This window comes from Coffea arabica, chromosome 4c (assembly GCF_036785885.1).
Source record: "Coffea arabica cultivar ET-39 chromosome 4c, Coffea Arabica ET-39 HiFi, whole genome shotgun sequence".
Lineage (NCBI taxonomy): Eukaryota > Viridiplantae > Streptophyta > Magnoliopsida > Gentianales > Rubiaceae > Coffea > Coffea arabica.
Window position 1 is genome coordinate 12575387 of NC_092316.1, and position 27153 is coordinate 12602539.

The 27153-nt window shown below is 38.0% G+C and overlaps 3 protein-coding genes across 4 annotated transcripts; all 3 read left to right on the forward strand.

The window, feature by feature from the left end:
* Nucleotides 1-1209: 1209 nt before the first annotated feature.
* On the forward strand, nucleotides 1210-6103 carry LOC113739003 (uncharacterized). The gene is made up of 4 exons (XM_027266260.2): nucleotides 1210-1552; nucleotides 1725-2765; nucleotides 2867-5492; nucleotides 5638-6103. The coding sequence occupies exons 1-4, from the start codon at nucleotides 1210-1212 to the stop codon at nucleotides 6101-6103; spliced, it is 4476 nt and encodes a 1491-aa protein (XP_027122061.2).
* A 5977-nt stretch (nucleotides 6104-12080) lies between these two features.
* Nucleotides 12081-15211, forward strand: LOC113738753 (uncharacterized). Its single transcript, XM_027266010.2, has 3 exons — nucleotides 12081-12303; nucleotides 12571-12905; nucleotides 14071-15211. Exons 2-3 carry the CDS (start codon nucleotides 12578-12580, stop codon nucleotides 14787-14789), a joined length of 1047 nt encoding a protein of 348 aa, XP_027121811.1. The 5' UTR covers nucleotides 12081-12303; nucleotides 12571-12577; the 3' UTR covers nucleotides 14790-15211.
* Nucleotides 15212-18378: 3167 nt separating this feature from the next.
* LOC113739892 (uncharacterized) lies at nucleotides 18379-27121 on the forward strand. Of its 2 annotated transcripts, XM_027267297.2 has the most exons (13): nucleotides 18379-18949; nucleotides 19564-19699; nucleotides 20583-20719; nucleotides 21119-21320; nucleotides 21645-21883; nucleotides 22000-22111; nucleotides 22309-22453; nucleotides 22673-22815; nucleotides 22939-23108; nucleotides 23733-24041; nucleotides 24130-24185; nucleotides 24565-24779; nucleotides 25563-27121. In XM_027267297.2, the coding sequence occupies exons 1-13, from the start codon at nucleotides 18734-18736 to the stop codon at nucleotides 26723-26725; spliced, it is 3243 nt and encodes a 1080-aa protein (XP_027123098.2). In that variant the 5' UTR covers nucleotides 18379-18733; the 3' UTR covers nucleotides 26726-27121. The 2 variants fall into 2 exon arrangements, with proteins under 2 accessions (XP_027123098.2, XP_027123100.2); XM_027267299.2 differs by lacking the exons at nucleotides 18379-18949; nucleotides 19564-19699 and having other exon boundaries at nucleotides 20595-20723.
* The last annotated feature ends 32 nt before the right edge of the window (nucleotides 27122-27153 follow it).

The window sequence follows — 27153 nt, forward strand, 5'->3', positions numbered from 1 at the left end:
CCTCTGCCACATATCGTACCTCTAAATTCATCAACTTGTTGCTGGGGGGAAGGAAGAGACGTATGTCTTTCCTCCATCAAAATTAAATCTAACTACCCAATTGGAGGGGTGGGTCCTGTTGACCGTTTACCTCTGCCACAAATCAGATCCTATATTTATTTGGACTGCGCTGACTTTTTCTTTTTCAACTTCCTACGTGCTCAGCTCGTCTTTGCTTTGTACAAAAACATGCATGCGTTTTTTTTTTCTGTTCCTTGTTAAATGTATTTCAAAAAACTTTCTGTTTTTATGTATCTGCACGATTGCCAACTTACTGGAACAAAAAAGAAACCTCTGCGCCTTGGAACTCTTCTACCAATGGGTTCTATATTTGTGCTTTACTGGCTTGTCTGCTTCAAGTTCTGTGAGCCTGTCCGGTGGCCAACCCTGGTAAGTTGTTTTTTTGCATCTTTTACGTTATCTTTTTCCTTCTTTTTTACCTCTCATTAGCATTATCGAGCTCACTGTCTTTGTTTTATCCTTTGCATTTGTTCTCTCCAGCGAGGAACTCTTCCATGCCTGCTTGATCTGCGCGTCCCTGTGGTGACTACTCTCCTCCATTTTTTCCTTCTTTCCTTCTTATTTGCAACCAGGTTTGACTTTTTTGTTCCATTTGTTTCTCCTCTTTCACTCCTTCTCAGTTGTCCTTTGCAAAATCACAAGGTTGTTTCCTCCACGTTCTACTCTCTTTCTGCCTCCTGCTCTACGTAAAGGTACTTTCTTATTAGTTATTTCTCCTGTTTCATTCTTGCCATGCAGAACCCCTTGTTCCGTTTCTTCTTTTACGTTTACAATTTTTTTTTTTTGGTCCACTGCTTCTTCTCTCTTCTTTTTTCCTCCCACACTATTGAATCTCATTTTCGTTTCCATGAATGCTAGGAATCTGCAGGCCTTTTACTGATTGTATTCATTATTTTTTTTATGACTTGTTTGCTTGCCTTGCATGGCTCTCGCTTGCTTGCCTGGTTCACTGATAGCCTGTTAGCTTTATTTTTTCCCTCCCTTACGTTTAATATGCCTGTGTTTTTATCCTCCTTGCTGATATTGTATCGCACATGCAATTTAATGTATATTTTTTTATTTCTGTTTCTTCTTTTTCGTCTTTCCTTTTTTCCCCCTCTTCATAACCTTTTAGGGACCAAAACAGCCTTTTCTGCTCCTCTTTCCTTTATGGATCGTAATGCCGTTCGGCGCAAGCGTTATGCTGATATGCCACAACATTTAAAAGATGCAATGTTGCGGCGAAGGAGAGAAAAATATGCTGAACAGAAAGCGCAATCCTCTTCGGTTCATGCTCCTAACTTGACTGTTCATGAGCATAACCATTCCAGACAGGACAGTGAGAAATTTACTTCCAGGGCTGGTCTCGATTCTAACTGTTCTGCATTGTCAAGTTCGAACGACCAGCCATTTCAGCCTGCTAATATTCAGTCATCTACTGCTATCTCTATCTCGTCTCAACAAGCACCTCCTCCAGTTCCTTCACCCCATCCCTCGTTTCTGCCTCATAGAGGTATAGTCTTTTCCCAGGCAACTATCCACTTATAAAATGCAGCCACAATACAACACTTCTTTTTTTAACTATCTCTTCCATTGATTCTCCTGCTACTCAATCCCGTTTTTTCTACCCTTTTCATAATTTTTTTTTGTTCATGATTTTTATCTTTTTCTTCCGCTCTTGTCAGCTCGTGATGCTATGAACTCTGAAGAAGTCTCTCCCTTCGTACCACTTTCCCCATCTGTTTCTCCATTAGATAGGATTGCTAAACGTAACTTGGTTAGTCCGCACCTAGCAGATGAAGGTCAATCTGCCAAGAGGTTAAAGCCTATCGCCACGCGCCTGTCCCGTTTAGACAAGATTCCATCTAAACCCCTTGTCCTTCCTGATGTACCTTGTTGTAGTCATTGTGGTGCAAAGAGGTTCTACCTTGAACCTCCAGGCTTTTGTTGTTCAAACGGAGGCGTTTCACTTGTGCAGCATGCAATGCCTTATGATCTCATTCGTCTTTTCACTGGAACGGATGAGGAAAGTAAAGAATTTCGAAGGAATATTCGCACGTTTAACAACAATCTTGCTTTCACTACATTTGCTGCAAGATATGATAGAAATCTCACAAAAAATAGCAAGGGGGTTTACACCTTTCGTATACAAGGTCAAGTCTATCACTTCCTTAATAGCCTCGTTCCTTCAGCCTCCTCTCCTACTGGTATTCAGCTGCTGTTCTATGACTACGATGATGAAGTGTCCAGGAGACTTCAAGACTCGCCCCGTTTGCGAGTGGACACTCTTAAGTTTCTAATGAATATACTTCAGACAAATCCTTATACCAAGTTCTTTAAGAGTCTTCGTGAAATTCCTCACCTTGAACACCATCGGATCATACTCAATTCTGATCCAGGGTTGGATCAGCGAGTATACAATCTTCCAGCTACTTCTCAAGTAGCTGCAATCTGGACAGAGGACGATGATGCCGAGCTCGAGAAAAATGTTCACATTCAGGTGTACAGCCATTCGAGTTCCAGCCATAGGATACAACATTATTTTGCTTGTTATGACCCCTTGCAGTATCCGCTATTGTTTCCTCGTGGGGAGTCTGGCTGGCATCATGGTATTCCAAAAAAAACTGTTTCGCATCCAAAAAAAAGAAAACTTGAAGAAATTGATATGCTGGACGATGTTTCCCTGATTGAAGGACCTTCTGAATTGATTAATCTCGAGAAAACAGGTATTATCGTGCATAAACAGACATAAAAAACAAACTTTCTCCAGCCTAATCATAGGTCCGCCTATTGAAAACGCTTCCTGTACTTTTTATTTTTTTCCCAGGTGCCGAGAACAAGAAGACAAAACGAGACACTGTGTCCGCTAGGGAGTATTACTGTTATAAATTTCAGATAAGGGATAGTGATAGGTCGATGTTGTTACATGCAAGGCGTCTATTACAGCAATTTGCAGTTGATGTTTATGTTAAAATTGAAACGTCGAGGCTTAATTTTCATAGAAAAAAACAGAACGAAATTAGGTCCGAGATCCTTAAGGGAGTCATTGATAGCATGTCTGTTGGCTGTACATCTGGGAACCAGGTTGGACGTAGAATATACCTGCCAGCTTCTTTCATTGGTGGTCCAAGGGATATGAGACGTAGGTACCTAGACGCTATGTCTCTGGTACAGAAATATGGTAAGCCCGACCTGTTCTTGACTATGACCTGTAACACAATGTGGAAAGAGATACATGATAACTTGAAGTATGATGAGGAAGCTCAGGATAGACCAGATTTGGTTGCTAGAGTGTTTCGTGCGAAGTTTGAGGTGCTAAAAACAGAGATAGTTAAAAAGAAACTGTTTGGTGAAGTTGCAGCTTTTGTTTATGTAATTGAATACCAGAAAAGAGGCCTTCCTCATGCCCACATTCTGGTGATTTTGAAACCAGAAGCTAAACCACTGAATCCAGAGACATACGACAAAATGGTTTCTGCTGAGCTGCCCGACCCAAATGAACAAAGTTACTTGTACTCCCTTGTTATAAAACACATGATGCACGGCCCTTGTGGATCGCTGAACAAAGACAATGTCTGTATGCGCAATGGAGTGTGTAAAAATCATTACCCAAAGGAGTATATTGAACATACTACGCATTCTGAAGATGGCTACCCGCATTATAGGCGAAGGAATAATGGCAGGTCCGTTAGAGTGAGAAACCATTCTTTGGATAATAGATGGGTTGTCCCCTATACTCCATACCTGTTGGCTCTTATAGATTGTCACTTAAATGTCGAAATCTGTTCCACTGTTAAGCTGGTCAAGTACTTGTACAAATATGTCTATAAGGGGCACGACCGAGTAAGCTTTCACATATATTCTGAGAATGATCCAGAAGATATAGATGAGATCCATGAATTTCAGTCTGCTAGATGGGTATCAGCTGCTGAAGAAATGTGGCGCATTTATAGGTTCCCGTTGAATGAAATGACGCCTTCCGTTTACACACTTCAGTTGCATCTTCCAGGAGAACAAGTTGTTTCTTTCCACAAGAATACGAATCTGTCGAATCTGGTTGATAGTACAGATTTTACTAAGACGATGCTGACTGAATTTTTTGCCATGAACGGGCGCAGTAAACAGGCACGTAAACTGAAATGCCTGTATCGAGAGTTTCCAGAGTACTTTGTTTGGCACCCTAATAAGAAAAAATGGACTTGTAGAAAGCGTAGAAAGGTGATCGGCCGAGTGGTTACTGTCCGTCCCAACGAGGGCGAACGATACTTTCTGAGATTGCTTTTATCTCATGTTCGTGCGCCAAAATCATTCGACCAGCTTCTCACTGTCGATGGACAGCTTGCATCTTCATATCGAGAAGCTGCCTTTCGAATGGGCCTGCTCCAGTCTGATACCTACATAGAGGACACTCTTGATGAGGCCACTGCCTTTCATATGCCTTGTTCACTTAGAGCCTTGTTTGTCATGTTACTTGTTTTTTGTACTCCTTCCAATCCCATCAAATTATGGGAGAAATATGAAGCTGACTTGTCCAGTGATTTAGAAAGAACGAGCTCTATAACCGGCTGTGATTCTAATTATGTCAGGAGATGTGTGCTACAGGACATAAATAGATCCTTGGAGCAGATGGGTAAACACGTACGTGATTACCATCTTGTTCCTGACAGTTTTCTATTTACTGAGCATGAACGCTTGACCAAGGAAATCGAAAGTGAGCAAAGCGTGCGTTGTACAGAAGACGATTTGCTGACTGTTTCTCGGCTGAACGCTGGTCAGCAAGCTGCATATAGTGCCATTATGTCTGAGATATTTTTACCTAATGGCAAGAGTTTCTTTGTCGATGGACCTGGAGGAACAGGTAAAACCTTTTTATATCGTGCTTTGCTTGCTACTCTGCGGACACATGGCCATATAGCGTTAGCGGTCGCATCGTCAGGTGTAGCAGCCTCTATTCTTCCTGGAGGGAGAACTGCGCACTCGCTCTTTAAACTCCCTCTTGATGCATCAGCTACTAAGGCTTGCCAGATTAGTAAGCAAAGCTCGACTGCTAAACTGATTGTCATGGCTAAATTAATTCTATGGGATGAAGCTTCGATGGCGAAGCGAGACGCCATTGAAGCATTCGATCTGCTCCTTAGGGACATCATGGATAGTGATAAGCCGTTTGGCGGTAAGGTCGTGGTTTTTGGCGGTGACTTTCGTCAGACTCTCCCGGTTATTCAAAATGCAACAAGAGATATTCAAGTTCAGTCCAGTTTTGTTAACTCTGCTTTGTGGAGCAGTCTACAGAAGGTCTCTCTTAAAGAGAATATGCGAGCTCTTCTAGACAGCCCGTTCTCAGATTTCCTTCTTAGAGTAGGAGATGGAACTGAGCCAGAAGATGCCGATGGAAAAATAACTCTGACCAATGACATGTTAGTGCCATACGATGAAAAGGAAAAATCTCTTGACAGGTTATGTTCTGCCCTGTGCCTTCTATATATATATATAGTATAGTGCGGTGCCACTTTATAGTATTTACTTGAGCGTTGCTACGCTGTTTCATGGGTTATAGTACATAAAATAATATGTTTTCTGTCTGGGAACTTGGTCGCACAGGTTAGTGGATTCAGTGTTTTACGACTTACGGATTTATTCCTTCGACCCCTATCTAATGATCAATAGGTGCATTCTCTCCGCAATGAATAGTGCAGTTGATGATATAAATCAGATGATAATTGATCGCTTCCCGGGTCAGCCTTTTACGTATACAAGCACTGATAGAACACTTAATGAGCGAGATCAAGGAGATTACGAAGATTTCCTTAATTCTTTGAATCCAAAAGGCCTCCCTCCTCATAAGTTAACCCTGAAGAAAAACAGTCCTGTCATTTTGATGCGTAATCTGAACCCGGCTGAAGGCCTCTGCAATGGAACTCGGCTTATTTGTAGAGAACTGAAGCAAAATACAATTTGTGCCGAAATTGCTGTCGGACAGCATCGAGGGAAAAAAGTCTTTCTCCCAAGAATTCCGCTTCAGTCATCCGATAATGAAAAGAACGGAATCCCTTTTAAGAGGACTTAGTTTCCAATTAAACTCTGTTTTGCGATGACCATTAACAAGTCACAGGGTCAGACATTGGATTACGTGGGAATTTATTTACGCGAGCCTGTGTTTTCTCATGGACAACTATACGTTGCTCTTTCTCGTGCAAAAACTGCGGCAGCTGTCAAGGTCCTCATCGTGCCAGGAACTTATAGTGATTCTGTTACTTGTGTCAAAACAAGAAATATTGTTTATCGTGAGGTCTTGCAGTTAGCTAAACAGTAATTTTTTTCCCCTTGGTGAGCTTTTCTGACTTGGCTCCTTAGTGGTTTGGCCATTGTATTTTTAATCTTTTGTTGTTTAAGCTTGTTAACAACTACTTGTGATGTATTTGCCACTTATATGTAATTGGTGTGTTCACTGTAGGATGTCTGAGTTCCTAAAGATTGCTGATATCAAGCCAAAAATGCAGAATTGGTCTGCCAAGGTTTTTGTCAAAGAAAAAATGCATCCTGGTTCTGGCAAGACCAGCCCAACAAGATATCAGAAATTTGTCCTTTCTGATTCAGAGGTCTGTTTAATTCATCGCTGTATTAGCCAGGCACTTTTTCCCCTTTCTCAATCCACCTATGCCAAGGGGCCAAGCTAACCTGATCTATTGTTTTTTATTTATGGCAGGGTTCTACAGTCCAAGGAATCCTTTTCAACAATGCTATTGAGAAGATGGGCCCAAAGTTACAGCTGTATAAAAGGTATCGCATCACCAATGCCGAAGTAAGGGAGATAGAGAAGAAATACCAGTTTGATGGAATAAACATCCAGTGGGTTATCAGCACTCGTACTGTTGTTGAAGAGGATAACGATGAAGATGGCTCCGTCTTGCCCTTCCATTTTGATTACATCCCTTTTAGAGACTTCCCGCTCTTTGTTGATTCGAAGAACAAAACTGTTGGTAATCTAACGTTAAGTTGCATGCCTGATACATTTGCTAGAATCATCAAATCCTCCTTTCAAATAGCTAACACTTTTAAATCCTTGATATTAGATGTCCTCGGAGTGGTCATCGATGTACAATCTGCTGAGCCAATCAAAATCCAATCGCAGGATTCATATGTCCAGCGGTTTGTAATCGTTAACGAAGAGTAAGCTTCTAAAAAAACCTGTTTTGCTGCGGATTGTTCCTTCTTTTCTCCACATCGCTTACAGGTTCAGGCAGATATGTTGTGATTCGTTACAAAACTGATCGTATAATTTGGAAAGCAGAATGCAACCTTCTCTTCAAATTATCGCTTACGAATACAGTCTGTGTCTTACGGTTTATTATAACACTGATCATACGCTTTGAAAAATAGAATGCAGCCAGTTGTTCTCTCTCTCTGGAACAGGTTTGTTGAAACTGAAGGCAAGGTTCTTATGCAGTTGCTTAAAAAGAGGCCAGTTCTTATTTGCCGCAGGGTCAAAGTTGTCTCTTACAATGGTATTCTTCCTTCATTTGCTTATCAAGTTGTCTCTTTTTAGGTACAGCAAAGTTCACAAATGATACTAATATGGGGATACTGCCTTATCTTTGAATTCTAGCTTCACTATAAGCAGTGACTTTAAATTGGGGAAAAATACATCCAGTTTAGATATCTTCTTCATCAAAAAAGAACCCTGACTTGTGATCATATAAATATCATGCACTCTTCTTTCTGCCAGGAATTGCCCTCTCCACTAGAAACGATTCCGTGCTTCTCATTGATCCGCCTGTTGGAAATGCAAGTCATTTGAAAACTTGGTTAGTTTGGAGTGTTTCTTTTCACCTTCTGCTGATTTCAAAAGTAGCAATTGTATATTGTACCTACTAATTATGTACTTACTTTTATCTTCTATCAAAGGGCCATGAGAAATGAAAGCCAGTTTGCTACACTGGTTCAGGAAAAAACTTATAACATGCATAGTCCCAGGATGTTTCATCAGTCAAAGCACAAAATTTCAACTGTACAGGTTGTTCTCGCAACTCAGAAGGTCATTATATTGAAATACCTGCGCTTTGTTATCAAACTAGAAAATATGCCGTGCATTTTAGTTTTTTTTTTGATGTTCGCAGCTCGCCTGGGTTAAAGCTCGTTTCTGTTTCCAGAACATATTCCAAAAATATTGGTATATGTCTTGTGTTAAATGTCATCGTCAAACATCGGCCAACTATGGCCACACTTTTACCTGCAATCACTGTAACGAAAGGCAGCCTGCGACCCCACGGTAAGCTACATATTCCTGTTTACCGAACATTGATCTGTACTGTTGAAGCATTTACTATTTTTTCATGTTATTTAACCTTCGAACCAGGTGCCGCTTTGATGTTGATCTTAGTGATGATTCCGGCATTATGACAGCTTCGGTATTCGGCGAATTAGCTGAGCAATTGCTTGGCATTTCTGCTGTTGAGGCAATGGAATTTTATAACAAGGTTTATATTACACTAATGAACTGATGCTCTGCTATATAAAACAAAAAAGTGCGTATTATGGAGCCCTTTGTTGCTATTTCTTACACAGCCATTCTCCTGAATTTATTCTCAGAATGAAGAACTCCCGCTGGAACTAATTCATGACGCATTGAAGTCCAAGACATTCATTGCTCAGGTTAAGCCTGGAAATACCAAAGATGATGGGACTTATCAGCGATATACAATTGTTTATTACTTTGAAGACAGCGGAGACCATGACCTTCTTGAGGAACAGCTCCTAAGTAGTTCTCATGTAGCCAGTCAGCTTTCTGTAGCTGATACTCCAGGTAGTTGCTGCATGCTTGGCCATATACTTTTTAAAATGCCCGTTCCCAAATCTTTTTTTATTTCTTTTCGCTTGTTCTGTTGCGCAGAGAAACCATGTTCTTCTCCCAAGAGCCAACTCTGCTTTGATAAGAAGCAACACGTTTCCGAAGCAGAAAGTCAGCCTTCTGCTATTACCATTCCAGGTATCTCCTATCCCTTCCATTAATCACTATTTTTGGTCTTTGTTGGGCTTTGTGTATAGATATGTTTGTTAGGTGTGCAGATACGCCGTGTGGTTCCTCAAAAACACGCGTTTGCCTTGCAAAAAGAATGGAACTCAACGAGGAAGCCGGAGCTACTATATCAGATACTTGTGCCATCGCAAGCAGCAAAAAACCAAAGAATGCTTGATCTGCTTGTCCTCATCAGAACATCTGTTGTTGTTACTCTTTCTGCTGTGTAGGCCTATTTAAGCATATTGTCTTATTACACACTATATCAGCATCCTGCACTTTTGCAGGTTGCGAAAAAACAAGTAATACTTGGTCTATTTGTCCTTATAAGAAGGTCTTCTATCATCACACTTTTGCTCTTGCCCAGCGATCTTTTGTCATTGTATTATCTGCTGTGTAAACTTGTCTCACTGGAGACATATTGGTGACATTTAAACCCTTTTATTTATGGCCTGTTTACAGCTCATCTATCTACTATATGTCATTATGCTTATTTTCCTTATTTGATCCCTGAACTGCGGCACAACTTTCTGATAATCAATTGCAATGCAGAGCCTTTAATATAGCTATTAAAATTGTATCTGAACAAATATCAGTGTTCAGAGATTCTCTATTCTATTTGATATATCTAAACTCTATTCAACTGACATAATCAATTGCTCTGTTGCTATTTTAGAAAATCTAGACACCTCTCTTTATTGCACATACAACCGAAGACCGTGTTGTAGTCTCTCTATTCATTTCTCATTTAACTCATTCAACTACCCTCTCTGATGGCCTTCTTTTCATTACATCATGTATTAAACAACATGGTCTTATAAATAAATCTCAAACATTCATGAAATCATGCTTCCATTTCTTTCTAGCGCCTGTTGCAAAACCCATCACTTTTCCAATGGATAAGCCTAGAAATCCTTTCAAAAAATGGAAAGCAATTGGAACAGATAACATAAAGTTTTTCCTTTGCACATTTGATAAGAAACACATCCATGCTGCAACAACTAAGACATCAGATGAAGGAGCAGCTGTATACTATATCAGCAGAAAATTCATTGAGGACTATCCAATGGTGCTGCAGTACACAGGTGAACCATCTCTATACTCTTTCACTTCCGTCACTCAGTGGTTGCAAAACATCATTGATATCAGTTCAGAAGCTTTTGCAAATACAGGTATATGATCCTGTTTTCCCAGTTTCCATTATTATATGTTCGAATCTTTTTTCGCTCGTCATGAACATAATTTTTATTTTTATTGCTAACTATAATTGTTACAGAAATAGCTGATCAAGAGATATCCCAAATACCAGAAGGAAGACCATGGTGTCACGTTTTCTTTTGCTCAAACAGAGAAAAGCAGGTTACCTGTTCAGATCACTATTATACATTCTTTTAAAACAGATAAATTCACACTAGCTTTTTCCTCTTATAGGAAATCTCTGCTGCTATTTTTCATTCACTTGGTCTTCAAAACGGTCATGCTATTACAATCTACCATGGTATACAGCATTGGCAAATCAACATCAAAGATGGATGTTTCGAACAAGGATGGCATTCCTTCTGCAAAGACAATCTTATCGACGAAAATAATATGGTTTTCTTGCGCACGAAGGGAAATCTTATCTATGATGTTTTAGCTTTCTCAGAGACACAGACTCACATTTTAATGCCTTGGACTCTTCCATTACCAATGCTCACAAACAAAGGCATCTACTTATTTCCTTAATCTTTTTTGTTACAGATAGTATCCTTTTTTTTGGCTTCCAAGGTGTTTAGTATCGCTGATATGCTTTCTTTTGTTACTTTATGAGCAGGCCATGAAGTCCCAGAATCAATCATCCATATTGCCTCGTCTATTAATCCATTCCTAAAACATGATTGGACTGCATTCAATTGCTTTTATCAATTTTATCTATCAAAGTACAAATACAAACTGGTATTGTTTTCCACTTCTTAGGCTTATTAGGTTTCTTTTTTGTGTGTGTGTTAGGAAATAAAGTGTTACAGACCTGAGGCTTGGGCGCTTATTAGGTTTTGTTTTCCACTTATTAGGTTTTGTTTTCCACTTATTAGGTTTATTAGTTTTACTCATAACGTTTTTTTTTCGCGCACGTATAGGACCTACCAGAATTTGCAGACTTGAGGCTAAATGAGGATAACACGCCAACCATAACTCTTACAAGTGGTCACAAATATTATCATGTTGGTATGACTGGCAGATTATTAGATCAAAATTGGAACCATTTTGTTATTGATCACGCTCTAAGAAATGGTCAGATATTGCTCTTTATTCCACAATCCAAGACTTCCTTTGCGGTGCTGGTGTTCGATCGAAAAGGGATAGAGAAGTTGTATCCATGGCACTTTGCATTTTCCATTTGATGATTTGCCCCACTGGAAATTTAATGTTCAGCAAGTTGCTGCTGTTGTTTATTGCTTCAACCTTTGATAATGAACTTATCAAGCTCTACTAAAGAATGTACTTCGGTTACCTCAAATCGATGTTAAACTTTAATAGTAGGTGTTTCAACGGAATGTACTTATTAGCCTTTGACGTTTAGCAATAAAGTTAATGCTAACTTTGGTAACAAAAAAACACGTGACTGATAATTTTTTTGTCCTTTTTACTACACGCCCTGAATAACATTTTCAATGGTGCGTAATAAAACATGTATGATAAAAAAGTATGAAAAGAAAAAGAAAATATTTAATGGAATGACAATATTAAAATTAATTTATACTTTTTTTAGAGTCTGTTATTATTTACCTCTCACTACTAAATAAGAATAATTGATAACAAAATTAATAGTTTGCATGTAATAAAGGTAGGTAAAAAAAACCTTATATTGGAAAATTATTGAAGATTCGTGCCTTGGAAACAAAGTACAGATATTTAAATATTGGCCTCTTAATTGTAATCATAAACAAGAGGAACTTGTGCGGTACTCCATCACCACGTCAGAAATGGTTTTCTAAAAAATGTACATTGCCAATTGCCATTCACCAAACGCTTTGTGAAAAAACATCCAAGAAATATCAACAACACTTCAGACATGTACAATACTTATATTTAAAAAATTATTTTCTACATAAATTATTATTTTGATTAATTCAAAATTGGGCAGGGCATTTTATATTTCTATCGCGCGAAGCGCGTAAATGCCTCCTAGTAATATGAAGCTACCCACGGGCGGACGACCCCCGCCAGTTTTTGAAAACCCGAAAGGACGAAACACGCAACCGCAACCAACAGTAATTTCACCTCTCTTCAACCCTTTTACTTAATCATATCTTATAAAGGTTATACACTCTTGAAAATGTTTGTTTTTTGTGGGATAATGATTGCATGAAAATCAGTAATTATTGCTTATGTTGTATTCGGGTGAATTGTTAATCACAGTACAGGTTGAAGAGTTTTGGTGTTGGTTTCCGTGTATGCCCGCAAGTTGTTTGACAAAATGCTTAAGAGAAAGCTGATCAGTTGTTCTTGTTTTTCCATGCTATATTGAAAATGATTAGGTAATATATGGATGTCAATCACTGTTATTTGGATGGTAATGCGGATGCTGTGGAGTTTTGTCCCCATGACTCGTTTCAGCATGTCCTCGCTGCCTCCACCTACACGCTAGAAGAAGGTGATCAGCCTAAACGATCTGGTAGCATATCACTTTTTGATGTTGATGCTGAGGTGGGTCGTCTTCAGTTGACTTACAGAGTGGAAACAGCTGGGATTTTTGATATAAAATGGAGCCCAGTAGGGGGAGATGTTGTACCTTTTCTTGCTCAAGCTGATGCTGATGGTTACTTAAGGATACATCGACTTGAATGTTGTGTGGAGGGCTCAGAAACATCGGGTATGCTTGAGACCATTATTGGTTGATGTTCCATTTTTCAATTTGTCTCTTTATTGTTGGTAACTTTTTGAAATGAGAGACTGCCTCATTTTCCTTAGTCTCGTACTTTTAGTAAATTCTTATGCTTCCCTCCTTGATTTGTGTAACCTGTGGATATCATTTTCCTACAAAAGAGGGAAACAAGGGAAGAACAAGAATATGAAGATCCGACCTTTTCTGAGATTGCTATCTTTGCTGGTTCTTGGATTGAAGGAAAATGCAAGAAATCTATATCGAAAATGAACAAAATGGACTTTGAAGATTCCAGCCTTTTATGTATAATTCTGCTGAGATGTATTGATTAAAACAAATGGTTATGTACTGTCATTAGAACAGTAAATCACCTGCAACAGCAAAAGACTTCATTTAATAGATGTGCTTTCTTTCATATTACCATGAAATTTATTTAATGGATGTGCTTCTCAGAACTTTTTACTTGTCATGCACAAATTTTAATTGGATATCGTTTCATTTGCAACCTTGAATTACAAAATTATGTTTAGATGTTTTACAGAAGCCCGGGTTATTTGCTATCAATGATCTGATAGGCTACTTCAGTATACTCGTCGAAAAGGAAGAAGTTCCAGTACTTCTGTTTGAGTGTTAATATCTAATTGCTACAAGGCATCTGGCTCCGCATGACCATGATGAGAAGACAATTCTTTGTGCATTTAATGTGATCTCAGAATATTTTCCTGGCATGGGATTCAAAGTAATCCTGTTTTGAGTTTGAAATGCAAGATAGGATGTGTGAACCTCTGAAAGCTAAATTTGTTAGTTGTTATGTACTTCCAAGATCCACAGTCACAGAAAAAGCTGGAGCTCATTTGTCAACAGCACCAACCTTCCTGATGGTTGGCTGCATTTGAGTGCTTGTCACAAGGTTATATTAGTAGCACTGGGAGCTTTGCATTTGAATTCTGTTTCTAGGCTGGTAAAAGTTGAAAAATGAGCAATATGAACATATGCGTTGCTTGAATGCCAGCCAAAAATCCAAATGTTTCGTATGTTTTTTTACTTCACCTAAGTTAAACATATGTGATTTCCAGTTGAAATTCCCTGGTTTCGTCATCTTTAACTAAATAATCCATCTTCTTTTGGGATTTATAGTTGTTCATTGATGCAGGAAATTTTCTCAAAGAGTATTGTTATGAGCATGTGAGTTCGTCCATGTGCTTGTGTCTAGACTGGAATCCTTCTGCCACCTCCATCACTGTGGGACTTTCAGATGGGTCAGTCTCAATAATTTCCCTCACAGAGTCGCAGCTGAGTACTGTACTAGAATGGAAAGCACATGACTTTGAGCTCTGGACTGCTTCCTTTGATATCCACCAACCGCATCTTGTTTATACTGGATCAGATGATTGCAAATTCAGTTGCTGGGATCTGCGAGATAGCCCTTCTAAATTGGTATTCCAGAACACAAAAGTTCATAAAATGGGAGTTTGCTGTATCACAAAGAGCCCACATGATGCTAATATTTTACTCACTGGTAGCTACGATGAGAACTTAAGGATATGGGATATTAGATCAATCTCTAGACCGATAAATGAATCTTCGATTTGTTTAGGTGGAGGAGTTTGGAGAATCAAGCATCATCCTTCTACGCCTGTGCTCATTTTGACAGCGTGCATGCATAATGGATTCGGTGTTGTGAAAATAGATGGGGATAAAGCAGAATTAATTGAAACATATCAGAAACATGGTTCACTTGCATATGGTGCAGATTGGCAGAGGGGGGAGCAACATGCAGAAGCAAAGAGAAAGAAGTCACTTGTTGCCACTTGCTCATTTTATGACAAGCTCCTTCGCTTATGGATTCCTCAAGCTGATGTTTATCAATGATCTTATGAAACCTGATGCATAGTATCTGTGAAGATTCCCAAGAGTTTAGCGTATTCCCCCTTTTATCTATTGGGTCGATTAGTGGAGATCATTTCAACTGTCCTGTCTACAAGGATGGGTATTTCTGATTCAAGCACTGTATTTGTAAATCATATTGAAACCGGAATTTAGATTATGAATTCAGATGATGAAAATTAAGGTATTTACAGTCACAGAGGATCTTCTGGAAACTAGGACCAAAGGCATCTGAAATTGACATTGGATTTCTGCTCTTTGGTGCTTTGTCTTGTATTAAGAGAGCCATTCTAGCGCAGTTACATTTAATTACGCCCTGATTCATTTCCTGAAAAGGAAGTCGAACTGAAAAATGAAACATAGCTGAGCTGCCATTGGAGTGAGGCATGTTCAGGATTTACCATCTTGTTATGGTGTGGGAAGCGGCAAAAGGATCCAGTAACTCAGGAAGTAGAATGGATAAAGAGAGAGACTATTGATTGTTTGTCTTAATTATGAATTGTCATTTGTCAAGTGGGCCGAGCACCTATTGCTTTAGGACATACTGATTTACTTTATGTGATCACTTTGGTAATTGGATATCTCCTGAAAAACTAGTGTTCTTTTGAGGTTTGCAATAATGAAAAGCGTCTAAATTTACTTTGACAAATTTGACCCATTCTTTGTGAAACTACTCTGCTTGAGGCATATGGGATCTGTTAACATTTGCATTTGGCCCATGTCTAGTATGTTTGCTTACAAGTTACAACACATTAGAGCTCAGTGCTAGTTTAGGCAGGTGTCACTTATTCTTTCTTTCTCTTTCCCATTTTATCAACTGAAAAACAATAATGCAGAAGAAGAATAAACTTGGTTATCTTGGCAATTGAGTCAGTCACAGTCAGGCAGATACATAATATATAAACCACAAAACTTCAGTAAGGACCATGTGTTAGGTATTGAGGATGGCAGTACATCTGAATCAACCCTACAGATTTACGGATCAATTTTTCAAACCTGCTTATTGTAACTTCTTAATTTCCAAGACAATCCTCAGTATTATTAGCTCTGGGGTCCTAAGTTAGGTGTTGAACAAAACCCAAATTCTTTGCTGGTCCTTTTTTCCCCCCTCTCTTGTAGGTCATTTCTTTAGCTGTATGTAAAGGGCCTTGTATTCTGAGTTTGTGCCACTACCTACTCACCCTTCATTTCATTTGGACTTGCATTTGCTTTTGTCTTTTTATTAAGGGTCACTTTTCTCAATAGTATTTTTTTTTTTGATTAACACAGGGAGTATCTCAATTTTATCAGACTAATCTTCCTATACTTGTGCACTCCCCTCAAAGGAGACACAAGTGTTAAAGAGGAGTCGAACCCGTGACCTCGGGACTAAATAGATAGACTTCCCCGAAACCATTTGAACCAACCCCAAGGCTTCTCAATAAGATGATGCTCTACAAAAAAAGGACGTAAATGGAAATTGACAAGAAGAGAGAGATTGTCGCTGGCTATATATTAGCCCCTCTTAAGTTACAAAATGGAAGAACAAATGAAAAAAGAGATCATTATCATTCATAGTGATGGTTGTGGTGACTGTTTTTGCGTATGATTTCTATCCTCAAGCCTGACCTCAAAAACGCTATCTCTAGGCACAGTTCCTCCTCTGACCTATCTTTCCTTCTCAACCTAGCATACCTTTACAATTGGTGTTATTTATAGAGAGGGGAGAAAAAGAACATTAAGGGGCACTGAAAAGAGGATAGAGAGGCATCCTCCCGTCTCACGTTGCCCTTCTGAGCTAATTTTATAACAGAGAAACATGCAATTCACTGAAACAAAGTATCACTTTCTTTGAAAACCAACCTGAATTTTATGGGAAAGGAGAAGATGGAAGGCAGTGAAATGCCAGTTATATTAAGAGAGGAATTTAAACTTTCACTTGGAAAAGTTGATTTTGATCATATAATGATGGCCTAAGAATAAAATAATCTTACTAGCTCGCATTACAGTAACAAATTGGTCGAATTCAATGTAATTATCCTCAGATTTCCTTAAAACAAGAGAATTTTAACAGCTTCATTAGTAAACACCAGGAATTTCCTGGGATTAAATGCGATACGCCTCGTGTTGCCTTAAAAATGAAAAAGCATATATACCTCATGGAGAGAAATGTTCGAGGGGAACATACCAAAAATGGTAGGTCTGCCATAAATTCAAACAGCTAAAAGTGGAGCAAAGTAGCAAACAGCTGCAAACCTTTGTTGCTTCATGTCAGGGTATTATTACCACATAACTCATTGTTCTTTAATCGTACAAGGTTTTAGGGACAATAAATACAGAGAATGAGCTGGATTAGTAGGGCCTTTGGGGTTAGGATTTATTGATGCTGTACTCTATGGTCTGGCATGTAGCAGTAATAGACTGAATTTAATAAAGATTCCTAGGCCAATGTGATGGTTTGTGCACTGGAGGCCATAAGCTGTAAATGCACGTGAAATTAGTACTTTTATGGCCTACAATAAGAGCATAAATAGCTCGGTGTCACAGGGTTCTAAGAACTTCTATCTAAAATGTAGCGTACATCTCTATATATAAAATTAATGTGTACGCATCTATCTGTTTATAATATAGGAAGCTATCGTATCGACAAAAAAAATGATCTATTTTATACATTTCCACTGCACAGTAATGTTGAAATCATATGCAGATTCTTACTCTCTTGAAACTTCTCTTTTACTAATATATTTAGGGGTTGTCTAACGGATGTTTGACGGAATACTTCATTTATCTTTAACATATATATGTAGTATTTGTTTAATAGATGTCCAATCAGTACCTTATAAAAATGGGTCTCATGTGTTAATTTTTTTAATATAAATTTACGTAATATGTTAAATATAAATTTACTGTATTACTAACAAGTGCATATTAAACGCAAGTTATAAAAAATAAAAATGTGTCCATGTATATTATCAGTTACCAGTCCGCCACTAGGCTGGTAAAGATCCTGGCTTGATCCCTCATCAAGATATTAGTTAGTGATGCACCAGCACTACATATTTTAAAATGTAACATCAAAAAACAAAAAACAAAAGGGAAAAAATGTATACCTTACAATAAACTCAATATTCTCTAAAAGATAGTGAATTATATTCACCAATTAAAGACAATTATTTTACTAATTTCTTCCAGAACAGAATGGCAAGATCCTATTAACTAACTATCTTCACACTTCTGCATGTCCTGTCGCCTTATGACATTTGTCATAATCATTGTCCATACAGCAGAAGATTATGCAACTCCCGTTGGCCACAACTCCACACTTTGTATTGTACTGTCCCCCTCTACTAGTCCTAAACTTCATCTGTCAAATTTGCACCAATTCTCTTTATTTTTTTCGTTAATTTTCTTGTTTGCTTTCTATTTTTTTTCTTTCTTTCTCTTATTTTATTAGCTGTTGATGGCTGCAGAGTCATTTTCTTGATTCTCTCATAATACTGAAAGCCTCTTGTCCTATTTATGGCTGTATCATTGACTTATAGGTCTGCATGATTCCCTTTCTCTTTGGACTCTCTTCATTTATTTTCCACTTCTTATTTCTTTCAGAATCTCTCTCTCTCTCTCTCTGATCTCTTATCTAGACACACTATACTAGACAGTGTTGCACTGTCAGTCTCATGTGCACAATCCACAGCAGAACCTTCATCAACCACTAATCCCATTTCTCCAATCCTCTCTCTCTTACTTCAATTATTCATTGCAGCTGCTAATCTCACTCTCCTCCACACGCAGAATGCACATTGCTCATAATCGAAGTACATCTTCGAGTTAACTGAGTTTTCAGTTCCTGAGGAGAGAAAAAACCTGTTGCATGCAGAAAAATGCATTGTTGAGATATTCCTAATGGTCCCTTTACTTGGTTTTTAACCAGCTTCAGTGAAGTACTAAGAATGATAAGCTTAAAGAACATGTCATCATCATCCTGGCTGGTTTTGCAGTTATGGGTTATTTTGCTCTTCGGTGTGGGAGCTGTGCGTGGTAATTCAGAGGTTGCTGTCAAGTTGCTAAAGACTCCTTATGCAGTATCTAAAAGGGATTATGCAACATTTCGTTTCGAAGTCGTGGTGAATGGAGAAAGTTGCAGAGAATGTATTACAAACTGCAAGGTTATTTGATGCATGCAATGGTTATTTGGAGCATTGCCTATGCATTACTTCATTGGCTTGCAACTATGCATAATTTTGTTTAGGTTGATGTGTGAAGATGTTTCCTTTTAGTTTCCTTTAGTTATTGGGAATCTTAATTGATAAAATTGGTTAAAGTAACAAACTTTTATCAGCATTTCAGAAAAGTAAACACAATTGAGTACTACTTGTAGCAATCTTTTGGTGGATTTCTGCATTCTCTTTTGGTGTTGTTCCCTTTTGAGCTAGAGGTTTGGGAGGAAAAGAAGGACTGGGGAGAAAGTACTAATTTTTTTTTTCTTAGGAAAGAGAAGAGCAGAAAAGAAGAGAATGGGGGTGATCCAGTTGCAGCTACAGTTATAGGAAGTCCACTCCAAATTTGAAAGTAAAAAGAGCAATGACAGTGTGAAAGGCTAGATAAAGTAATCATACTGAAATTGGTTAATTTTGTCATCAAGAAGATGCAATTAGTTCAAAGCTAACTTAGCTGGTTTTGGACTTTTTCTGCTGAGTCTTGTTGGGCTGTATTCGTCTTAATTTTACTTCCTTATTCTTGTGCTCACAATTTTCTTCTTGCTTGCAACTTGCAACTGCAGCTGGATGATGGATTAGCTACAGTCTGTGAGAATAGAAGTGTATCTTATGCGCAGCTGCAGGATGGAAATCACACTTTTGAGGTCTGCACCAATGCGTCTCAAGGAGTTGGCTGCACTAGCTACAATTGGAGTGTTGGTTGAGCAATCTTCCTTCAAAATTCACTTTTTTACTTAATAGTACTTTACATAGTCCCACGCTGCTTCTATTCTGTTAGTCATTGAAAGAGTCTCCAGTCTCGGTGCAATTTACTGTAGACATTGGCCTCAACTGATTTTGATCGTCTGTGGTGTTTTGGTTTTTACAACTTAAACATGCTAAAAAAAACAGGGATCGTTTCTTCAATCTTTTAATGAAGTTATATTTCATAATCTGTTAAAAAAATCAAGTAACTACTGTGTGTAAACTAAGTATTGCACACACGCATTTGATACAACACATAATCACTTAAGATAGACATAGAAGCAAAATTATTCTTTATCAACTTAACAGGGTGCACATATATTATCAGGACTTGTATCATTGGAAGATAACTTAGACTTTCTCCTTGAGTCCATAGGGATGTGATGAAACAACTTGAAAATGACCATATAATGTATCATCTGGAAGATTGTCTTATTGCTGTATCCACATAAACACTTCATGTGTCAAGTCAATGTAAGATGTCCTCATCATGGAAAGAGTTAGAGAATCTTTATGTATCATATCTTCATATGTGTCCGTCTACAACAATGATATAAGGCTTTATATCAACTCAAGCTTTCTGGATTAACTATAGTGGTGGTAAAGTAGGACGGTAGGTTTTATCAAAACAAATTTTCTGGGGGCTGTACTGTGGAGCTAAAACCGTTCATTGACTGATATAGGCTGACATATAGCATGAATATTTGATTTTTCAAATCATGAATGGAAAAGTTCATGCTGATTCCCTCCTCATCATGTTATGCTTACACATTATTTGTTGGATTTCTGGCTGCAACTTCAGTACATTGGAATCTAATCTTGCATCTACTTTTCACAGACACTATTCCTCCAACAGCCTTTGTAACAGCATCAACAAACTTCACAAATGCATCAAAAGTTCTTGTATATGTATCTTTCAGCGAACCCTGTATTGACGGAGGTGGTTTCCAGTGTTCTTCTCCTGATGCCTGCAATGTGAGTACGTTACCATCTTGAACTTGAGAAGCAGATCAATGATACTATACAAGATAAGAAGATAAATGACACTACTGTCTTCCATTTCTTATACAGTGGTTTCCACATTATATGGATGTGTTTCTTTTTTATTAGTGGAAAGACAGTCCTCTTTCCTTCCATTTATATTCTGAGACACATACTCATTGCTGCTTTTTGAAAATTAGATGTTGAAGCTTCAGTGTTCCGAATCATTGACCATTCTGATTTCAAATATGTTCATAGTTCATCATGAGTTCTGTTTTCCAGTCTCATTATTTCATAGACATTACCCAGTATATTTATTCAGTAACCTAGATTTTTAGCATCCAGATTTCCATTTCAACAAGATTCTGATCAAATTACATTTATTATCTACAGCTTCTTGTTTATGGTGCTGGCCAGGTTGTGCCAAACACGCTTAATGTCATTGAACCAAACCTCAAATTTTCACTTACTGTGAGTTTGTCCACAAGTGTTCAATATGGAAGGGTGGTAGTGGTGATGGACAAAAATTTTTGTACAGACTCTGCGGGAAACAGTTTTACAAGGACAGGAAATTCAAGTTTATATATTCATTTTGGTAAGTCTTCACCTTACTAGAGAGAGTAAAATTTGAAATTCATGCATGACTGAATGGCAGATTTCCTTGGTTGTGCTCTTCTTCTTGTCACACTCCCTATTCTTTTCATTGTACAAAGACTGTAAAAGCTGCACACACTGCAAAGTTTGCATGATTGTTGAGTTTGAATTAGCTATTGCAACTTCTTAATTATCTAAGGGTTTTAAAGAAGAGGTCTATGGTAAAGATAAATGCTTGAAAGTTATTATCCAAGAAATTTTACTATTCTTATTTTCAGAACCATCAGCCAGTACTAATTCTCATTTGTTTCTTGTGAAACACCAGATAGAAGAAGTGTATTCGCCAACTTAAGGACTCATATACCTGCAAAGGTACTTCAGATTAACAGGGAGGCTAGAACAGTGCTGGCAACAAATAAGACCAAGAACCTAAAGTTGTATTTGTACTTTACCGAACCTGTTCTCAACTCGTCAGCTGAAATTATGAAGACTGTAAATACAAGTCTGGGTTCACTTCTTCCTATTAGAGGCAATGATCTTGGGAAACGTAGATTTGGCTTTCAGGTTATTGTTCTCTTTGCATCATTTCCACACACATATCAATTCATGGCATTAATGACTGTTTCCTAAGTCTAATCATCTGTAAATGTTTTCTGGTTACTTGTTATGTCTGTACTCAGGTCAAAGATATACCTGACATGGCTATAATCACAGTTAGCTTTGATTCAAACCAAATTCTTAGTAGACAGGGGACATCTGTTTCTCCCATGGCTCCAGTAACTTTCCTTTATGGTATGTATTACAGCTGTGTAAAGAACATTCCATAACATATCAGTTTTAACCAGAACATCCAAGATCTTTCTTTTTGTGTTCAAACATCATTTGTTTGGAAAATCCTTTACATTCCAGGCAAGTAATAGTGTGATGTCTTATTGTCTTTCACACATCCTTTTCCTTCTTGTGATGTTGTTTTGTGCTTGGACCTGCAGACTCTCTGAGGCCTACTGTCAGGTTAAGTACAACTTCTCATACGAGGACAAAAGATGAGAGTATTCCAGTACTCATCAAGTTCATGAAGCCTGTTTTTGGCTTTAATTCTTCTCATATATCCATCTCTGGAGGACATTTGGAGAGGTTAGCAACTTTGAAGTTGAGTAAATTATAGTAGCTGGTTATTTGCTCAGTTTGAAGTTCTTGCCATCATAAGCTTATTCTGTGATCAGTGGGATTATTCATCTGAGAGTTTAAAGCACATTAGAAATTTTAACTGCTAGAGATGCAAAAAACTATTGCTACTTGTAAGTGCCTGTCATAGTTCTCTAACGATTCATACGTCGTTCCATACATTTCCAGCTTTCAGAAATTGAGCACAAGTACATATACCGTGGATGTACAAGCAGACGACGGTAGCATATCCATCAGTATTCCAGAAAATATAACTGAGGATGTTGCTGGAAACAGAAACCTAGGTTCGAATATACTGCATGTGAGACATTGTAAGGGTTTTATTCCTTTTCCATTTGGCCACCCCTATTTAGAAGAACTTTAAATCCTTTTGGATACCACTTCTTTATTTCTTCTTATTCTTGATCTCCTTCATTTCATTGTATTTGTTGCAGACTCTGTATCTGTTGTTTCTCTGGTGCTTTCCTCCTTCATAACAGCTGCATTTGCAGTTACATCTTTAGTATCAGGCTTTCTGACTATTTCAACTGCAAGCCTCCAATCAGTTGGAGCTTTCAAAAGGCCAACTCCTCTTTTGACATCTGAACCCACAAGAAGCCTTTTTGTAAGTTCCCATCTTTGCCACATACTCTAATCTTCTCAGTTATTATGAAACAAGAAATTTGGATACTAAGATTTGTTCGTCTCTTAGTGTCCTAATTGAATCAACGTCCATCTACTTGTCTGTGAAACATGATGCAATGGTCAAAAGCTTAATCTGAAATCCACATTTTCAGAATTGGGAAGCATATTCCATTATCTTTTTCTATTTATTTCTATATTTCTCAGATTTAGTGCTCTCTTTTCATGAGAAAACTTCAGAATGTTCACTTTTATGGGATGTATACCCCTAATAACGTAATTACATTTCTATTTACTGGCATCTCTTTACATTAGCAGCAGTTGTTGCATACACTCAATTTACAGAAAAAGGGTGTGAATTTCTAGTCTTTGGGAAGAAAGAAGTGAGCATGCTAGACAATATTTGGTAGTATGTTCCACATAGCCATCTTATCCTTTTATTGCATTTATGAGAATTAAAAATGAATTTTCCAATAGTTATTCATCATGGCAATATTAACTAGGCTATTTACTATAAAGTTAAATTGCATGAAGTGTGCAAAACAACTAAACATTTTTTTGTGCATAATGCTCAACCTAACTGAATATCTTTTTTCTATCGAGGAAGAGAATGGCAAGCCACATTCAGGTCTATGCACTGTCTAGGTGGTTAGCAGTTTCCTTGCCTGTCGAGTATTCTGAATTTGCAAGAGGTTTACAATGGAGTATTCCCTATTTTAGACTCCCATGGGAAACATTGAAATTTCCACCGCACATGGGGGGTACAAATTCCCCGACGAATCCATATTCTTTTACTTCTAAACATCACTATCCGGGCGTTGCTATGGATTTGACATCTGAAGAGCAAAATTTTCTCAAAGCTCCAAAAGTGTATGGGTTGCCACTCTCTCCTATGGAATACAGAACATTCTTTGAGGTCAGAAGTAGGTTTCTGTCCAAGATTTCTGTGTTTATTCTACTTTAGTTTGTGTTTCAAGTTCTCATTGCCTCATGATGTGACACAGGGCCAAAGTATGATTCCTGAAGCAGAGCATATTGTGAATCCTCAAACTGCACATGGGTAAGTTTTAAAAGATATTATCATCTTAGCTAATGAAGAAAATATGTTACCCTGACAAAAAATGAATTGAATAGTGGTTGGAGAGATAAGCAGAGATAATATGTATAATAGCCTAGTCAAATTATGTATAAAACATCAATCATTAGTTGTGCTTCTTGGTGAAAGGCATTGAAGCCTTTTGACCGTTAGTGCAATAAATACTGAGAAACTAAAATCTGTTTCCCGATGTGCTTTGTTTCTGATGTCTCTGTTGCCCGTGTACTTGCATGCCTGTTTTTGTTATTGGAATTTGGTGCATCAAAATTTCCCATTTACTATCATTCAAGTGTTGGAAGAATCCTTATATTAGTGATGTCTTGCCACATTCTGTTTCTTTCAGGTGGAGAGATTTCAAAAGAAGCATGTTCTGGTTAGCAGTAATCTATGGCAGTCTAATGTTGTTGCATACATTACTCTTTTCAATTCTATGGTTGAGAAAGAAGAATACTGAAAAAAATAGAAGCTACGGGGCATTGATATTCCCACGCTTTGAGATCTTTCTTCTAATTCTTGCACTGCCTTGTATTTGTGAGGCTTCAGCAGCTTTGCTTAAAGGTAATTCAGGTTCCTTTTTCATTTTTCCTTTTATTTAGGTTCCTTATTGCTTAACTCCACTCCTCCAAATAACAGGATATATTAGGGTACGTGTAGAATAAAAGTTCATTGCATGAAGAAACCCACCTTTGACAGTTTTCCTTTGCACTTCGTTGTTATCTATATTGGAAGAGAAAGAAGATTTTAAGTTCATTGAACAGCATCAAATCTTGAGTCCAGATAACATATCTCCAACCGTTGATTCTTGGTTAATGGACTAACATCAGTAGCAAGGCTGTTAAAATTTTAACCATTGAGCTTAGATGTTTGTTAGATTTGAAATCCATCAATAATCTCCCATAACCTCCCTCTTCCCCCATAAATAATTTAGGAAAAAGAAGAATAATGTTTTGGTATTGATCAACTTATCAGACTCTCTCTCTCTCTCAGTTTGTGGTATGGTTAATACAGAAAAAGGGATATGTCATGGTAGCTCATCTCCTTTGTCAAGCAGTACTTTTTTTAAATGAAACTAGTGTAGTGTGTGGAGTTCCTTATGTGTAGTAGCAATCTTCCACTGAAAACTCCTTAATACTGGTCCAATGCGTTGTTACCCTTAATCGTGCTGTCTGAGGTCAACATAAGGAACATTATGTTATGCAATTCATACTTCTTTAGGAAGTACATTGACTTGCTGAGCAAGAATATAAATAACTTGTGCATAAATCAATTGCTCAATATCCATCTTTAGTAATTCTTACAATTTGGTTTAAGAAGCTCTGCTTTTTTGCTTTATGATTGAAGGAGGAGCATCTTCTGGGATGGTTGTGGGCATTTTGCTATTAGCTGTAGTATTTTTTCTCCTGCTGGCCTTGCTTTTGTTCCTATCTGTGGGAATTACACTTGGAAAGCTACTTCAATACAAGGAGGTGCATCAAGAGGGAGAGGCTATTCACTGGTACCAAGAGATTATCCGAGTAACGCTAGGCCCTGGTAAAAGAGGCCAATGGACTTGGAAGAACGATTCAAAATCTACATGTCTAACAATGTTAGGACCTCTGTTTGAGGATCTACGAGGTCCCCCTAAGTACATGCTATCTCAGATTACAGGTGGAAATGTCCAAAAGCAACGCGACAGAATTATTGCCTCAGATGATGAGACAGAAGATGCAGAAGCACCTTTTATACAGAAAGTATTTGGAATTCTACGTATATACTACACATTGCTTGAAGTGGCCAAACGTGTTGTTCTGGGGATTGTTGCTGGTGCATATTCAGAAAACTGGGCTTCAAGAACTCCCACGATTACCTTACTTTGCATAACCTCTTTTCAACTCTTTTTCATGGTGCTTAAGAAACCTTTCATCAAGAAAAAGGTCCAGTTGGTTGAGATCATCTCAGTTTCCTGTGAATTTGGCATTTTTGCTACCTGTTTGGTGCTCTTATATAAAGGATTTTCGGCCAAGGATGAGACAAAAATTGGGATCTTCATGCTCTCACTCTTCTTGTTGGCATTCTTAGCCCAACTGATCAATCAAAGTTACGCATTATATAGGCAGGCAAAGAAACTTGACCCTGCTGGGAACTTCTTGACTGGCTTGAAAATCGCTTTGATTGGTTTTCTTCTGCTCTTCATTCCTCAACGATGGATAAAAAACCTGGAAAGTAAGTTCCCTTTGTATAATACTGCTGAAGGTGAAGGGACTACTACTTCTTCAGGTGACAGGAGATCCAGTAGCAGAAGTTCCGATGAAAGACCGTGGCTGAGGCAACTAAGAGAACTAGCTAGGTCCAGCTTTAGCAAAGAAAGGGCTGCAACTCCAACTGATCCTTCTACAAGTCAAGGCACATGGAGTGGATTTTGGAATCTTAAGAGGAGTGGAAGCCCTTCAATGACTTCATCATCAGATTTTAAGGCAAAATCAAGACTGTCAAAAGATTTAGAATCCATCTTTTCATCTAAATGACCACACTAACACAAATCTTGTCATTAGCTTTCTTGACCATTCCTGATCTCTCGAATGCTGAGGATTAGCCTGCCTTCTGAATTTTTTAGAATTTCCAGTGTTACTTAATTTGGAATTTCTTGATGGTTTCAGAGCTTATATATCTAGAAGAATATATAAATCTTCTGGCAGTGAGATTAATAATGTAGAGGCCTAAGTTGTACATCGCCAAACAGTGGCTGAATGCAGAAGCTGTGTGGAGGTTCATTGACATTGAGTTAAAGGACATGAAGGATTATGCATTACTTGCTTAGTGTAATGAGATAATAGTGGTCCTGCATACAGATATACAATGTAAACCATCCATTTGTACTCAATTCAAGAAAACAAAGCACTGGCTCTTCCATTTGCAGAAAATTTTACATCAGATAAAACATTTTGTAATACTA